Source organism: Hirundo rustica, chromosome 9 (assembly GCF_015227805.2).
Source record: "Hirundo rustica isolate bHirRus1 chromosome 9, bHirRus1.pri.v3, whole genome shotgun sequence".
NCBI classification, from domain to species: Eukaryota; Metazoa; Chordata; class Aves; order Passeriformes; family Hirundinidae; genus Hirundo; species Hirundo rustica.
This window is the reverse complement of record NC_053458.1, coordinates 23,228,837-23,247,152: the sequence shown is the minus strand read 5'-3', so window position 1 is coordinate 23,247,152 and position 18,316 is coordinate 23,228,837. Positions and strand designations below refer to the sequence as shown.

Sequence of the window (18,316 nt, the reverse complement as noted above, 5' to 3'; positions counted from 1 at the left end):
CAATTTTACGTAGCAATAAGAATTTAAGTTGGAGTGTAATCCATTCCCTACATGCTGGATTTAAGAGTTTTATGGCTTCAGTTCTTTTAACACTCATGTAAGTCTGAAATTTTGCTGAATAGCTTGATGTAGCATTGTAAAAATCATATAAGCTTCAAGTGAATAGCATGCAGATTTATTTGTTAATGTCAGATATAATTGCTCATCTAATTTCCATCCATCACATTTTATTTTAAGAATGGAACATTGATTATTTCTTTTTATAGAATTTTTTTAGCAAGCTATTAAAACACATTGAAACGGGAAATGTTATTCACACAGAAAAGGAAGTCATGAGGTGAGGATAGGGACAGTGGCAAATTTTAAAGATTGTGAAGTACAGGTCAAATTGACACAGCACATGATGCCTGTGTTTAACAGTGCTAGTGCTGGGCAAATATTGGGTGTTTCAATAGTTAGGCTTACCTGTGAAGCTCCCTGCTTTTAAAGGGAAATTTGATAATTTTAGTGCCTCCAGCTCAAGTACTGCTGGCTCAGTAAACTGCTGGAAAAAAGTTCCTTTGATGGAAATGAAAAGCTGACAAGCATTCTGGGGATGAGGGTGATAGTTCCCCTTGCCTCATGACAGTAAAGCTACACAGAAACAGCCTAAGTCCTGGTGCTGAAAGTTCATGGAACATTTTGGATACGTTCCCTAGTTGGACAAGATGAGTCCTGTGATTAAAAAACTCCTCAGAACTGTACATCAGTTTATTTCAAAGGCACATGGTGTTTTGTTACTTCTTGTAACCAAATGGATTTTTTTTTAAATTGTTTTTCTCGTGCCCAAATGAAACAACAGCTCTGAAGAGGAGATACATGTTGTAGGTGCTTTTTCAGGTGCCCAACCATGCTGTCACTGCTCAGAGTTCATAATTATTTCCAATACCATCAGTGAAATACATTCCCCATGGAAGGTAAAGACAAAACTCCAGTGGGTTCAAAAAAGGTTTCACTGCATAATTAGGAATATTGGAAACTAACTACAACCAATCTTTCCTGAGTAAATATGTGTCCTATTAAATCAGGAGCACTTCCACAACACATGCTTTTTGTAGATTTCAGGTACATTATGACAGCAATTCATAATTATCCAAGCTGTCTGTGCCAAAAAATTCATGCTGAGGAGATTCACTTAAATGTAATGAAGACTGGAAAAAAATGCAAAACTCCCAACTGCCTAGAGATTATCAGTTACACTTTTTCAACTGTTGTCACAGCATAGTGATAACTATTTTTTATGTTACTAAATAATAATTAAAATTCCTAGTATCTGTCAGGGATGATTAAAGTAATTATGAGGCTTCCTAATATTGGCAGTATCTCAAATTATCTTTTCAGCTTTCTTCTGCCTCTGAGAACCAAACAAAATTTGTTTTTTACGGTCAGGTTACAGAGTTGGACAAGGTTTTCCACACGTGTATTCTCTTTTTCATGAGGTCACCAGCGTGGTGTTTGACGGGAACTTTTCCAAATGTGTCACAGCGAGAGTTTTATCCAAGGTGTTATTTAAAAGCTGCAGACCTTTGTTGTAGCTGGGTCCATCGTTTTGTTTCCCGGGGAGGTCAGGGGGGTTTGGGCAGGGCCGGGCGCCGCGCGGTGTCACAGCTGGGGCGGCTCGGCTCGGCTCATCAGCGCTCCCCGCACACACCTGTGGGCTCCCACAGCCTGCGGGAGGGACGAGCTCCGACCCAGCCCAGCGGCTGCTGTGGCAGCACGGCTGTAGAGCCGGATCCTGGGGAGCTGGAAGGTGTGAAGGTGCTCACACCCGGCGCTCTGCTCCCTTTCTCCCGCTGCCCCGCCCGTGTCCGGCCCCGGAGGGACCCGGCAGCTCCGCGGGCCTCCCCTCATCCTCCTCCTCCTCCTCTTCATCCTCCTCCTGCTGCTGCTGCATCCGCCGGACCGGGCAGGTCACCTGTGCACCCGCGGAGCCTCAGGTACGGCCAGCGTCGGCGCTGCTCCTGGCGGTGAGTAAGGTGTAAACTCCCACCGTGTTTCTGGCTGTGTTGGAGATTTTTTGGGGTAAGTTTTGCGAGTTTAGCGAGTTTCCCAGCGTGGCGCAGCCAGGGCCGTCAGCGCTCCCGGGCACGCCGCAGGTGAGAGATGCGCTGCCCTCGCCTGTGACGCACTCACGGAAGGAAAGCCGCGTTCCCAAATTTTGAACGCAACAGTGAAATAGTGTTGAAATACTGTTGAAATAGCGTGAGTTTAGTTTTCTCCCTTTCAGAATAAGAATAGCCAAGTGGAAATCCGGGAATGGGTTGTGTCTCATGAGCGTTTCCTCGGTGTGTGAAACTGAGGGTGTGGGAGCTCCCTATAGGGAGGGGCAAGGGGCAGCCTCCTTGGAATTTGCTTGTGTTTATTCTTGGAAAAACAGGTGTTTTTTGTCGATACATTTCTGTATGAATTTTCTTATTTTCTTTGTTTTATCTGGTGACTCCTTTCAAACTTGTTTCTTTCGTATTGCAAGGGTTTTAGTGTAGTTGTTCCTTTCTGTTATGCAAAGTAAACTTTGTTAGTTTGAGTGGTTGTAGCTTACTATATTTTAAAATATGCTTTTAAAATTTTTTTTTAAATCTTTTCTTTTTCCATTTGATATTGAGAATTGGCTTTTTGTTGCCACTTGCTTTGAAACACAAATTAAAATAGTGTATCAACAAAACGCTTCTTTCCCCCCTCAAAATGGCTCATGCAGATGTTGGGACCATAAGACTGGAATTTCCAGTGAGAATAAAAGCAGTAAAGCCATTGACTCCTAGATAGCTTTTACTGCTTTCACCTGGATGCTGTCTAAGCTGAGAGAAATAATGTGGCTGTGTAAATCAATCTCGTTGATAGTGGGTATTTTAGAAAAACAGCATTTTTTTAATTTCAGGTTTTTAACTTTTTAAAAGCATGTATCAAATTTCTGCTGACCTAAGTGATATGTTCATGTGTCTTACTTTGTTTTCTACATCTTGCTAACTTCCAAAATGTCAAACATGCCTCGAGTTTACAGATTTTTTGTGCATTTATATGTAAAATATATTGCGACAGAAGAAGGGTTGTCAGCTCAGCTGAGTTTCTCAGACTTTGAACTTTAACATTTGCTACCATTGATATGTGTCATATTTTGTATACTAAAGACTCCAACATTTTCCCAGAGGTCATTATTTTCCTTTTTTGGGGGAATCCTCCACCCCACCCAGGTACATGCAACCTTGATATATATAAAAATATAAGTATAGCTGCTTTTTAAGTATGATGGGAGAAAAGGTATTTTGTAGTTCATTAAAATGTTTCTTTAACTTGAAAGAGGTAGGGAAATTCAAGGTCATGAGAAAGCATTTTCTAATGATTCACAATGAAGCTTAAAGGATTCCCCTGATCAGAATCATGATTGCCACTTCCTATTTTATAAATACAATGATTTTGAAGAGTTAATTGCAAAAGAATCATTGATACTGTGAAGAGAATTTGGCTCCTGTGAGGGTTCCACTTGACCACTTAATGCAAGCAAAGAAGAAAGTAAATGTCTTGGATGATTTTATGCTGCCTTTTAAAAATGTTTTGTTTATATTATTTACAATACTTTAAACTGTGAGACTGTGAATTGTACTTATTTACCAGGAATTATCTGTGCTTTTCCAGTCCACAAAAGATACATGCACATGTGGAAATTGAGACATTTAAAACTGATTGTATCTGGACTGTATGCTAGCCATATCTGTAAATTATATCAATGATTAATTTTCACTTGAGAGATTAATAATGATTTCTGCTGAATTGCACTGATTATTTTCTTAAACCAAAGTAGTATTTTCATGATCTGTACCTGCCTTGTATTAAGCTTTGTGTTTCTGTAGCTGAAAAACTATGATAAATATTTGTGGTTGGAGTTGGTAGGCAAAATATTTTTTTAATCTCATTTAATTCAGAAAATCACAAGATAGATGATGAAATAGGATGGCTGCCGACTTATATCTCTCTTTCACCTCAAATTTCCTTCAGGCCTTAGTTGTTGCTTGATTTTTCTCCCTCTGAATAAATGTTTTGTCCATCTGCTCCAGTGTGTTCATCTGGGGGCAGTCCAGTATTTTCTTAAAGAACACTGATCAGTTCCTTAAACTTTCTTAAAACTAACACTGATAAATATAAGAACTACTGATTATTATTATTTCCAAGAAGCAAAACCAATCAGAGGCAGAAGTTATTTTGCTTTCCTGTCTCAGGAAAAATAGGGGCTTTATTCTCACTTGCATTGTTATTCTTTTATTCCAGTCATTAGTATACAAAATGGTATTAATGAAAGTGTACAAAATGATATTAATGAAACTGTTAACTTTTATGCCTACCTACAATATTAGTCTAAATCATTATTCAGCTCTGCCAGTGCTTGTCACTACTTCTTTCCCCATTGGGCAAATGGGAATAAATTGTGATTTTCAGTACTGTGTCTATATTAGAGTATTCATTATCTGGACTGTTCCTGCTTATGTCTGCATAAATAGTAGCTGTGGTGTCAGACTTCCATTGGTTTTGTTCTGTTTTCTAGTGCTTAATTTCTAAGCAAAAATAGTTGTTTATTTTCTGAAGGCTTCAGGAAACTGAATGCCTGATGAAAGTTACTACCATGTGTGATCTCCTTTTTATGGCACAAGTGCACTACTGAGAAATACACTATGTGGGGTTTCTTTCCTGATTGGCAGGAAAATTTAATAAATGCATAAGAATTTTTTTTTGTAGTCAGCCCAGCTGAAGTCTTAATATTTGTGTTGAGTTCATACTGGCGGACAGTAAATTATATTTGTCTTTATTGTAGTTTTAAAAGCCTTATGTTTTTTTCACTGATGGTCATTTAACTGAATGTAAAACTAGCTTCTGCATGCAGTCCTAGTCAAAATTCCAGGATAATTCTGTAGGCGAACCTTTCCAAGGTATCTTGTCTGTTGTGTCGCCAGCTGAGACATCTGTGAGTGCTATTTGCTAGAATAGTTTGTAGGAACTCAGACTGCTCTCTGCAAGAGAGAAGTTAAACTCTGCCCGTCACAGTCTGTCTGACTAATGGGTTATAGCAAATTGTTTAAGGGCTGCTGTGGTTCCAACCCAGCTGGCAACTGAGCCCCACACAGCCCCTCACTCCTGCACTACCTTCAGCCCCACCCTAAACCCCTGTGGGATGGAGAAGAGAATTGGAAAAGCAAGACAAATTGCAGGTGTAGACAAAAATAGTTTATTAGGCAAAACAAAAGCTGTGCTCACAAGCAAAACAAAGTCAGGAATCCATTCACCACCTCCCCTGGACAGGGAAATGTTCATTCATCCCCAGGGAAGCAAGGCTCCACCACTGGCAACAGTGACTTGGGAAGACAAATGCTCATCACTCTGAACATCCCTGTTCCTTCTTCTTCCCTAGCTTTCCATGCTGGGTATGATGTTGTGTGCTGTGGAATATCCCTTGGGTCAGTTATGTCACTTGTCCCAGCTGTGTCCCATCCCAGTTTGCTGTGCACCCCCAGCTCCTCACTGGTGGGGCAGTGTGTGAGTGCTGCGGCCATGGAAACACCCCCTGTGTGCAATCCCATCCTACAAACAGGGAGTTCTAGAGGAAATCTTTCAGTGTGAATTATCACCGTTCAGCCTATAGATTTGAACAACTACTTCTAACGATATTTTCATTGGCATAAAGTTTGCCAGAACAAATTAAGGTTCTTTTAAAACTATTTCATCCCTTACAAATACTAAGAGGGCTCTTAGCATTTGTAGTCAACAGCCACACCATATTTGTGATTCTGTTTAATTGTGTGCAATTAATTGGGTCATAGCTCTTGCATGTTGGAAATAATGTTTATGAAGAAAATCTAGTATGGATTTAGTGAGTTGCAGCACTTTTATTGTACTTAATATCTGTTTCTGGCAGAACTGGGAGTACTTACTAGTTAAGAGTTGATGGATTTTTCACTGATGATCTGCTGCTTAATTTCAAAAGATGGGATGCATTTTTATCAACTTCAATTTGCCAAAGAAAACATACGCACATTTTAATTGAAATAAAGCAATAATAACTTTATGTGCTACTAAAAATGTGGCTGTTCTGCATTTATGGAAAAAATGTCAGGAGAAAGATGTGCATTGTGAAGGATGTACTACAAAAACAACTCCTTGGAAACACACCAACCAACCAAATATCTCTTAAAAAAACACCCCCAAAACACCCAAACAAACAAACAAAAACACAAACCAACCCCCCCCCCCCCCAAAAAAAAAAAAAAAAAAAAGACCAAAAAAACAAAACCCAAACAAACAAAAACCCCCAACCAAACAAAAAACCCTCACCATGACCACACTCATCTGGCTACTGAAGTTGTGCAGCCACCAGTATGTTTATAGGGAACTTTCAGGTGTTCGTGTTTCAGGATTTAAACTTCATAAATGCACATAAACTGGATTTGGACATGGATGTACACAGCTGATGTCAGTGTCAGTTCCATATTTTACCTTCTAGAAAAAAGCAAGAAATAAACAAGATGCACTAGTTTGTAGAAATACTATGGACCTATTTTAGTATCAGGAGTTTTTCAGTATGGAGGCATTTTGGTAGCATTTAGGAAGTCAGAAGTGTCTGTTAGATGAAATGGAGTCTACTTGCTCATGAGGGTTGGAACATCAAGACGAAGTACACTTAAAAAGATTAAAGGTTTCTGTGGTAACATTTAGTGTTACGTGTTAGCACTTGATAGTTTCCTGTCCTGCTTCTCCCTTTGGTTAACAAGGACTGGGCCCATGAATTTAATGTTATACTTGTAGGAGAAGGGAATCCAGGTGACCTTGCCCCTGATAAGTAGCAGCTGTTACTTACCCTGTTAATTACCTGTTAATTACCCAATAGCTTCACCCCTGATGAGTCACAGATGTAGCCAATAAAGGTAAGTGTGATAAAAGGGGGTGGGTTAGCAGGGGAGGGAGGATTATGGAGGAGGAAGAGAGAACAAGAGGATCATGAAGAAGAAGGATCCTAGGGAGAGAGAATCACTGCTGTGAGGTCAGTCTGGGTGTGCATTTAGAGCCTCTTGTTGGAACCTGTAGTCACGGTCTAGCCAGGTGCAAACTGATCCCTGCAGTCAGAGTTTAGCCGGCAATAACCAGCAGTCAGAGGCTGCAAGGGAAACCTACAGCAGGAGCTCGCTGCAGCCAGGGTCAGTGGATGGCTGGAGTCAGGATGGGTGAGCTGTAAAGAGGAATAAACCAGGACCCTTTTCATGCTGTGATAAACAAGAAGACTGTGTCCCAGCTCATTTCTACCCTCTAACAAGAGGGCTACTGCAGAATTATACTGATACAGGAAAACAAATAAACAAACCTTTTTATAGTTATGTTAAAAGTTTTATTTTGATGTAGTATAGGAGTTAAAGCTTTACCTGAAAGCTCAAGTGCTGCTCATGAAGGTTTATCAGTTCAGTCTGACATTTGAACAGATCTTGTGAGCTCTTAGCTAAAACACCTGTTAACCTTAGTTTGTACAAGAAAACATTAATTCTTCCTGCAGAATTGGAATAAGCCAAGTAGGAAGACAGTATTTCTATCCCTGTTATCTATATTTCTATGGTTTTATTTAAATTATTAATGGTCCTGATTCTCTTATGATTCAAGTTTATAATCTTTCAAAGTAATTTTGTAATTATTTTTTTTTTCTTATTATAGTAACATAATTTTAAAATTATGTAGCAATACTAGAAAAGTCAAAGGTGACTGTCACTTCTGTGCAGTTGAAGAATTAACACACAGTGCAGTCCCTCTGCTGGAAATTTGTGATCTTAGCTATGAAAAGCTGAGAAATAAAATGAAACTTAGCTGTCTCTTTGAAACAGATTGTTAATACTTCTGCCATCATTAGAGTAAGGCCTATAACTGTCATCTTGAGTGAGTCAGAATTTAAGTTTTTAAGGACCTGAGAAATTGCAGTGCCCCACTGACCTGCAGTATAGCGTACTCAGTTTGGATGAGCAATGGCTGCTGTGAATGAGTCTCAGATTTGGAGTGGTGCATGCAGCTGGAATGTGGAGTATATTAGAGAGGGTTAAGGGATGCTCACCAGGGGAATGCCATCTCTAAGAATCTTGAAAGAGCTTCTGGTCTTTATCTCCTCCTGCTAAGACCAGTGCCAAGGCATGGTGCAGAGCCTGGCTATGTTAAATGCTGATTATAAAGATGGGATGTGTATTTATCCCTAGTTTATAGCCCAGAGTGAATAATTACATCTGATTGCAGTCACAGCTGGAGTACTTAGGGTAGTGTCCTGGAGTGTCAGTTGTCGCTTAGTGATTATTTTGTGCACACATCGTTGTTTGGGTTTTTACCAATCAAGCATTTAAACAAGATATTGTCAGGTTTAGAAATTTAGCTTGTTATGATGGTATAAAAACTGGCATAAGCCCCACACAGCTCCTCTTAAGTGTAGGCTGGTGGGGGCAGGCCTCTCTGTCTTATTTTTGCTGGAAGAACTGTCATGACATTCAGACTCTGGGATGGGCTGTTTGGACAGCTGCTCCCCCTGTTTCATAGCAGTAATGGATCAGACGGATTTAGTCCCTGTAAAAGAGAAGACCTTTGAGAGTCTGACAATGTAAGTTTGTAGTGATACAGGCACATCCTTATGAGGACAAATGTTCATCACTTTCTCACTCACTCACTTCAAGTGTAGCAGGGATTGTTTTTTTGGTACGTACTCAGTTTGAATCCTACAGACATTTTGATGCCTGGGTGTTGTAGCCACAGACTTCAGCCATATGATATAAAAAGATGGTGTAGTGCTATTAAATAACAGCTCTTTTCTGAAGGTAATTTTGTATATATGTCCCTATAGGCTGCATTTCAAGTATGTTTGGTATTGAAAATAACTTTATTTGCATTTCTTGTTTAAGATTGGTGTTTTTGTGTGTGTATGGTATCTATTACATACAGTGTCTGTAAAGCTAGTAGATATGAACTTAGTGAGAACTCTGAATTGCTATAACATAATAAATGCAACATATAAATAATATTTTATTGCATGTGCAAGACTCCTCTGAGTAGTTCTTGCCTGCCCTTATGTCTCCTGGATCATCTGTGGTAGGATTATTACTGAGTAGAAACCATGAGTTTTGCTCACAAGATCCTTTTCTTGTGAGCAAACAAAACTTTGCATGACTGATGACTGAATAAGGACTGATAAGAGGAGATGCTTCTTAGTGTGAGGAGCAAAACAGGGTTACTTAAATCTAATGAGAACATGCCTGTTTTTACTCTCATAGCTCTGTGACATCAGTAGACCATATGAATGGGGGAGTTATGCAGGATTGTACGTTAAATTCATGTTAGTACTTACAGGAGTTATGATACTGAAATTATGTGTTGGTGTCTTGCCGTTTCACCAGCAGGATGTTTGACACTGAGTTATTAAACATGCATAATGTTGCAAATGAAGCAGAAAGGCTTATTTAAGGTGTTTGCTCTCTTACCATTGCTCTTCCAAGAAAATAAACTTAATTCATTAGTGATAACAGTGCAAAACAACTTATCAACCTGTTAAGGTAACTCGTACTACAGTTGTCTTCCAGAATATTGTCAAGATGAAGTGGCAACAGAAGAATATCAGGATTTTAATGGAAAAATTGATTATTGGTCAAGAGCAAAGCAGAGAGGAAAAATAGTGATCTTTAGACTTCATGTAAAGAATGTAGAATATACAAATGGGAGATGGTAAGGGCAGCTTTAGTTTTTATCACTTCAAATAAGGCTAATAGAAGTAGGACTCAAATTTATATTTTAAAATCTTCACAGATTATTACATTATTTGCTTATGACATCCTTTCAGTGTGGATTTCAGTAATTCAAGATGAGCTTTTACCATTCTATTGATTTTTTTTGTTTGTTTTATTTTTAGATTTTGGAGCTTTTGTGTCCTTAATGATCCCCTGCTTGTTGTATGTTGTAGGGGTTTTTTCCAGCTAGGAAAGGAACTTCTATATGTTGAGAGAAATCTCCCTGGAGGCTGATAATAAGACATTATGATTCCATGGCAAGTGAAGCTGTGAGCTGATAACATTTCCTGCAGCTGTCTGTCATCCATAAACTTAAGACATTGCTGTAAATGTGGAGGATGCAGGTCGCTTGGATTGTCCCCCATTGCTGGTCTGGAAATTGGAGGAATAAGGAATTTTATTACTGATCTAGACAACTGACACATTTTCTGATGGGGGAAACAGAATATACATTTTATTGCTTGATGCTTGTAATGGCTAGAGATTTCAATCCCTCCTTGAGATACAGGAAATAGAATTTAAATATGAAATCCTAACTGATTTCAATCAGTGACTCCATTAAAGGTACCTACTGACAGTGATCAATGTGTCATTCAGGAAATGTAGCATTGATGCTACAATGAAATCTATGTGCATTGTAGAGCTCCCAAAGAATTAATTCTTCATTTATTGCAAACACTATTTGGTTTTCCTTACAAAGAGTGCTTGTGTTAGGTGGAGTTTAAAAGCAATGCTATTTACATTAGCAGTTGAATGATGGCTAAGACATTAACCTGTAGTTTTCAGAAGAATATAACAAGAAAACACAGATTAAAGGTGCTTTTCTTGTGTCTGCTATGGAAAACCTTAGCTTAAACTTGGAAACAAAACTGCAACCAGCACGAGAGGGAGCTCTCCCAGTTTTGGTACTGAGCACTCCAGGTACTTCTGTATAACCACAAAAGTCAGTAAAGATGACAGAAATTAACATTCTCCCACAGAGATACCCACAAAACACTAATCACTGCTGTTTGCCGAGTCTCTGAGTTATTAGATGTTCATTAAGAAAGCCACTGGGCAGTGTAATTGTGTGGAAAACAGACTGCTTATGTTTTGGAATTTAAATGTTTCACACACATTTGAGTTAGAGCCTTTGTAATACTGGCACGGGCATGCAGTTTGGTTTTTTTTTTTTTTTTTTGGTAGCAGAAGACCTTTATACCCCCTGTATGCTGAAACTCTGAGTTTTGGAAACAATCAGTGTATTTGGAAGTGTTTGACACTTTGAAATAATTTTTTAATAGTGACAATTTGAAATATTTAAATAGGAATAAGCTGTGATATTTCTATTATATGAAAATTTATATTATGAACATACTGGATTTTTTCTTTTTTTTTTAACCAGACTCTTATTAAATTTGTCCTTTCCTCCACTGTTCAAATCTGATCCTTGTCCCAGTGATGTCATGTAGGATTTTGCTGTTATCTTCAATAGCCTTTTAGGAAAAGCATCAGGTGAACTGAACTGTAGAAACAATAGTGACAACAGAAATGAAATTTTTAGGTTATAATAAAAAATTTGCTCCATTCAGAAAATGTAAGTCAGAAAAGAAATTGTAAACACACATGGGAGGTTCTTCTAAGTTTTGAAAAAAGTCTTTGACCTTGGGAATAAATTCCACAGTGCTGGGGATTTTACACAGGAAGGACTTCAGTTCTGTTCCTCCTGAGGAAAACAATTTTTTGATGGAGAAACTGTTTTGTTTTGTGTGTGTTGGTTTTGTTGTTGTTGTTGTTTGGGTTTGGGGTTTTTTATTCAGGTTTTACTAAAGAAGTAGGTTTTATTGAATGGGGTATCTGTCTGGAGAAGGAGTTGATGATGTCTTGCTTGGCATATAAGAGTGCTGCACTATTGTGTGACAAAAAGTGACCAAATATGGATACAAAGCACTTGATTTTTGGGACTGTTTGAGCTCAGATGAGACTTCAAAAGGATGATCTGATCTTTCAACAGCAACATGGACACATTTTTGTTTCTCTGTGGTGTATCATTGTAGGATTTCACTTGTAAGGAAAAAAAAGGCTATTTACATTAATATATCTGATGCTGTCATCCCCATGGGGGCCTTTCAATACGATAATATTAATAATAGGATAATATTCTGCATTCTCTGAAAAGTCAGTCTCCTTTGGATAAGAATTCCTATTCTGAATGGTAACACATTAGAGATGATGTGATTAGGAAACAGGTTTGTTTAGAAGCACAAGAGTTTGTAATAATAACATAAAATGAAACCTGAGTTCTTCTGATATTAATTGTGGGTAGTGTAATGGTGGATCTCTAATCAGAAGGCTGTGTATATATATGGTGAAAAGCATAAGGTGTTATGATCAGAAAGCTTTATTCTAGTAACAAGTGTAAAGGCATCTTAAACATAATAATGAGTAGCTAATCAGATTATAAAGGGTACTCCTGGACTGGTGAAAAGCTTTCACTTATGTAAGATTTGATTTGAAAGTCAAGCCAGTATCATAGACTCATGGTATTTAATTGCAGGAAAATGAATCTCAAAGATGGTTTGGTTCAAGTTTGGTGTTTCAGTACCTTATTCATAGCAGAGAAGTGAAAACAGGGAGACTTTCTCTCCCTTTTCATCTTTATTGGACTAAATTGACAGCCTTACGGCCAACATAAGGAAAGAAATGTTAAGGCAATCTCAAATTTTGTTTTAAGGGAAGCGTCCTTAGTCTTCTGGAAGAACTGTGAAAAAGAAACTGGTTAATATTGCTATTAACCTATAGTTAATAGTCTGTAACATAGTTACAGATATAATCCTTAAACTGTCAACAAGCAATTTGCTTCATTATAGGAGAGATGGGTTAGAGGTAGAAAGACTTGTATTTATAATAAACAAAGGGGCCCAACATTAAATAGGATACCAGTGAGCTTGAGGGTTTGCCACTTCACAGATAATAAGCATAGTGTATCTCATGGAAGGGGAGTGAGAGTTTTGTTTCATTTTGTTGATTTTCTTTATAGGAAAAAAACCAAAACCCTGTCAGGGATTTAACTTTGCATTTCCAGGGGGAATTCCTGCTGTAAATATTGATTGTGTCATCCAACCTGAAATTTTTGGCAAACAAAAGCGAAATTGCTAAACATTAAAAAGATGGAACATTACATCTCTTTTGTCAGGAAAAATTCAAAATTCATTGGTAAGAGCACTTAAAACCCTAAGCACTTTGAAGCACAAGCTTGCTGAAGTGGAATTAAAAACTCTTGCTGCATTTCATTGGCTTTGAATTAAGATCTAGTTCATCAGTACCCTTGAAGCATGGACTTAAATTTAACCATATTGATGATTTAATTAATTTAATGGAGTCATTCCTGATGTTGAGTGCTTTCAGGGCTCTGTGAGCAGATGTGAAGTTGCTGCATGGGTTGATCTCCATTGCAAGGTAGGGTTCCTGATGTCCAAGAACTGGGACAAAACAAAGGCAAGTGAAGAATCCCTCGCCAGAACTGTTAGACACTCTGGTTCTCACTGAGCTTCTCTATTGCCTTCTCTTTCTGTAACTGAAGAAGTGACTTCTTTTCAATCCAGTGCAAGTAGGACTTAATTTGTTATGATCTCTTTAGGATAGCTCAAGATAAATAAGGAGGCAATATTGAAGAATAAATCTATCCTGTAAAGTTTTACTTCAAAAGGATTTATCAGAAAAAATACCAAATAAAACCAAAGATTTAAAACAATTGATGCGAAATACCACAGAGGAAAATCTCCTGCAATTTTGGAGGACTGCCCAGAACTTGTTAGATTTCCCCGCAGTAGGTACATGAAATTTTCTATTGACTGTCACCCACAGCTATGAAGGACAAGTCCAGCCTGGTCATGATGGAGGTTTGTGTTCTTTTAGTGGGAATATGAGCAAAAAGCAAACAGAGCAAAGGAAGTGGCTCCTGCAAGCCTTTGACACAGCCAGAACAGAAGATTTCATGAGGTAGAGCAGCTTGAGTAAATTTTAGGAACCAATAATATTTACGTATTTATCTCCTTAGCTGGAAAAGTTTTCCTTCCTGTCTCAATACTGTTTATTTTCTTTGAGCTCATCAACTGATCTATAAATTACTTTGCACTTGAGGCTGTGTTTATTTATCTTATGGAATAAAATGTAGCACTTGTCTATTTTCTCCTTTAAGGAAAAAAAAAAAGTCTCTACAACCTTGGACTGTTTAAGTTGCAGTGGATGATTTTTCGTTGTCTTCCTTTGGGAATAAGGGCTATAGAATCATATTGTGTTACTTATATTTCAGGTTTTGCTCTGCTTATTTTTGTAAAATCATACTTTTAAGGGAAAGGTGTAAAGATTATTGTCAGGAAAAGCAATCATGGGGAAAAAAATTCTAGTAGAAATAGGGTTTCTTTTCCTTAATATTAGATACTGTGTTGCCTATAACTTTGTGAATAGTATGTTACTAGTTGTAAAATAATTTGACCAGAGTCTTCTCATAAGTGTGAGCAAAAAGAGATTGCTACACACAAAACTGATGGTAAATATGTTTTTAGGGTAAATATGTTGATCTGAAATTTAGAGAGTCTGTCTTCCTGAATGAAGGATTTCACCGTAAATCCTTGATTCATTTGTTATTTATTTGAAATAAAATGACCAATTGATGGTATCTGGCAAACACCATCTAACATATCAATGATGCTCGATGAAAGATTTTAGTTAGATTTCTTTTTTTTCTGTTCTATTTTATTGAAGTACCTGACTGTGTTTACTGTGGAGAATGAGGAATAACTTCTGTTACAGAAAACAAGCATGGCTTAACAATATTTAAAGAGCAGTCAAAGCCTGGTGTGTGAAATGAAACAAAAACCCCAAACCGAAACAAACACCAAACTTAAAAATCAAACCAAAACGCAGCGAACAAACACAAGCAAAACAAACAGGCAAAACCAAAAACAGACTTTACATGGAAGATGAAGTGATGTGTTTTCCCCAAAGAAAATGCTTTTACAACAAAAGTGAGAAGCAGTGATGGGCTTCTCACAATTTTTAAATGGCTTTGGTCTTCATCAGAGCTCACTGGCGTGTTAGAAAAGTTAGTTTTAAATTTCTTGGTCCTCTGACAAATCTCGGATAAATTTTCAAAATACATGGACAAAAATGATAAGACTGTTTATATATTAGACTTGAGTCTGTGCCCTCAGTAAGCACTTAACTTCTCCCTCAGAGTTAACACCTATTGTTTAAAGAACTGGGCAAAACACTCATAACAAAAAATAAATCGTGGAATCTGGTCAAAATAGTAATGGGAGATATTGGTGTAAATCACTTCATTCAAGTGGGAAATTGAGGGCTGCCAGGCCCACTGGTGTTACTGCACTGCTCCTGCCAGCGTCTGCTGCTGTCTCACATGGGGAGACTGACCTGTGCAAACACACCTGCACGCAAAGTTTAGTTTAGCATCAAATCCCGGGAAAGCTCCCTTTAACCATGCTGAATTCCATCTGATTTTTAATTGTGTTGAAGCAAATATTCTTTCATTCATGAGCACCCTGTTTGCAGCATCACTGGTGAGAAAATTTGTTGGATTCATTATTTGGCTTGTTAGTTTTTAGTTGCTTATGTGAATCTGTGAGGGAACACACAGTGCTTACGAGTCAAAAAGAATTAATGTAGTGCTGTACTTAATAACTGTTCCTGATGTCCACGCTTGGGTATGAGATTGGTGCTGCCAAGGTACCCAGGACTGTGCCCCCAACTGTAATTAACTGTAATTAACCAAGGTGATGGAGGAGGCCATTTCCACAACAAGCACAGTTGTCTATTTATAGATCCAGTGCCATCGCTGGTGTTTAATCACTGCCATGGCCAAGCTGCTAAGTGCTGCTTGGGCATTTTGTGAATGCATGGGAACGGATGCACAGATAATTTAATTTTTAGATCTAATATAGATTTTAGCAAATAGCACAGCATGTGAGCAAAACTGTGTAAATTTATGCTGCTCTAAGTAACAGAATGCCTTCACAAAAATGCTAATGTTTGTAAATTTTGAAGGAAAAACTGAAAAGCTGTTTTGAGGAATCACTTTCTAGCTAGTGTCCAGAGAGAAAAACCCCCACTTTTATATGACCTTTAGCTAAAATCTAGAGTCCTGGCCTTTAATTGCTAAATACTTCATAAATTGAATTTTGGAAGAGTGGAACAGGACAAAAATTCAGCAAATGTTGAACACGTCTTGAGTTTAGTGCTCTTTGCTTTATGTAATAACAACACACATCCTCTTCTGGCAATTAAAACCAAAATATGTTTTCTCAACAGTTAATAGGCCTTACCTTAAGTAATAAAATAAACTTCATGAATATTTGCAGCTATATTCTGTCTGTTTAATTTTAATTAAAAAGCTTCTTTTATCACCTCCTTGAGGAATTATTTGGGCAATTGTAGCTAGGTATTTGACTGCTAGTCGTTTAAATCTGTCCTCTACACTCCTGCATTTGTACTTTCATGTGTCTTTAATTATGAAGAAAAAAAAAAAATAATTTGTCCAAGATATTACTTGAAAAAGCTGCTTTTCCATAGAATCTTCAGGTGCTTTTTCTTTTTCTGTTAAAAATTTCCCTTTTAATATTCTGCCAGTGCATAAATTCAGGGACTCTGAAAAAAGGAAGATAATCCTTTCTTTACCAGACTTACAACTGGAAAATTAATTTTTAAGTTAAAGCTTCCTGTTTCAACACTTTACCAAAATATGAATAAAGTTAGTCAGATCTCTTTCAAAGACTTGCTTTTTAAGGCCGGAGGTTATCATTAGATCATCTAGTTTGAGCAATATAGCAACAAGTGACTTCCTGTCAGAAAAACTGGCTCCAGGCTATGGCCAAGAACAGAAATTATTAGGAGTCAGGCAAACATAATTTGACATTATTTGAAATAATTTTGAGATTCCTGATTGTCCATCTCCTTTCCTTCCCAGCAGTCTTCCAGTTTACATAGTATAAAAAGCTGTTCCTGTAGGAGGGCACTGCCTATGTCTGGTGACGGAGGTATATTGAGACCTAGTTCTGTTTTTAAGAAAGAGAGGAGGGGAAAATACTGAAGTAAGTTGTGGAACAGTTCTGGGGGCTCTAATCTTTCACCTCCTGGTTTTGGGTTGAATTTAGACTTGTTATTTACAGGGAAAATGTTGATGGTTTGATGTTGGAATTCTGGAAACAAGAGGTTTCACAGCTTATTTCCTGGCTGATTTGTGAGCTGCTCTAGCTGTGTTTGTGGTGCTCTTATGGAAGATATCCTAATTTTATGATGTGTAGTATGTATAGCAATGTTATCCAGCAAGAAGTGTAGAAAAATAGCCATATGCATTAGGAATAACATATGGCACATAAATAGCATTATAGTTTGTTTTTTAGGGTAAGTAATGCATCTATGCCAACCTCAGTTTTCTTTGCCCTGCTAAGACTTTTCAAATTCTAGAGAAAGTTTTGTATTGTTTTGCTTTGTTTGTTTGGGGTTTTATTTCTTTCTTTCTTTATTTAAATTGAGTACGTTGTTAATGTCAGGAGTGGTCCTATAGCTGTGAGATTCAGTATTGTCTTACAGGAGGCCTGAAAACTCTGACAGTAAACTACAGAATCGGAACATGTATTCAACAGAGGCTTGTTCCAAGGAAGAGGGAATTTATTTCAAAATCTGCAAAGAAAACTGAGCCTTCTGAAAGGCTGTTGTTATTCTATCTGTAGAGCCACGCTACAGCTGGGGATTCTCTTTTATGTCAGATTTTTGTCTCTGCAGATATGAATGCTATAATCAATGCATGAGGGAGCAGCATTTCATTTTCTCCTACTGGCTGAGCTCTGTATGATTGCTTCCAGTGTGCAGTTCCATTGCAAAAAATGCTCTATGCAGCCATTAGTATGACTTTTTTTTTTTTTTAGTAGCAGCTTGTGCTTGAAGGCTTTATCTCCAATCTGCTTCTGTGAATTTCCCTCCACCTTTATTCATTCTGTCAATACGGATATAATTTCAGTGTCATGGAATAGCTGCCGTGGACTGCTACCAGGGGGATATGTGGAGACCTATGAAAAAAAGGAAGCGAGAAAACATGAATTCATATTTAACTTGGTCTGCATCTTTTTATTCCCCAGAAAAAGGATATAAAAGTCACTGAATTTTGCAAGCCTGAGAGCCAAAGTGAGAAATGAGAAAAGCTGGACACCTTTCCATGTAGTATGTCTTGGGGCAGTTTTTAGCTAATTCTTTGGTCTTTCCCATTCCACCCTTAATCTGCCTGTCTGGTTTTGGAGGCAGTTGATTATGTTTCTTTGTCTGAGATGCTTCTGAGGAGTGCACCCTCCTCCATTCCCCCCTACTGACATGACCACTTCAGTGAGAAAACAAGGTGAACGATCTTGTATTTGCCCTCATTTTGCAGTGTCCTGTGATTTGATGGGTTTGATGTACTGCGTTTCCTCCACTGTGGTTGAACACTCCCATTCCTCCTATGCCCA

At 37.9% G+C, this 18,316-nt stretch overlaps 1 protein-coding gene across 1 annotated transcript in view; it reads left to right on the top strand.

The window, feature by feature from the left end:
- The window catches only part of LOC131378604 (uncharacterized), a 170,159-nt gene that overhangs the window by 8,707 nt on the left and 143,136 nt on the right, over positions 1-18,316 (top strand). The window contains exon 2 of the mRNA XM_058421765.1: positions 1,707-2,006. Coding sequence (XP_058277748.1) covers positions 1,707-2,006 — 300 coding nt within the window. The remainder of the gene's footprint in view (positions 1-1,706; positions 2,007-18,316) is intronic.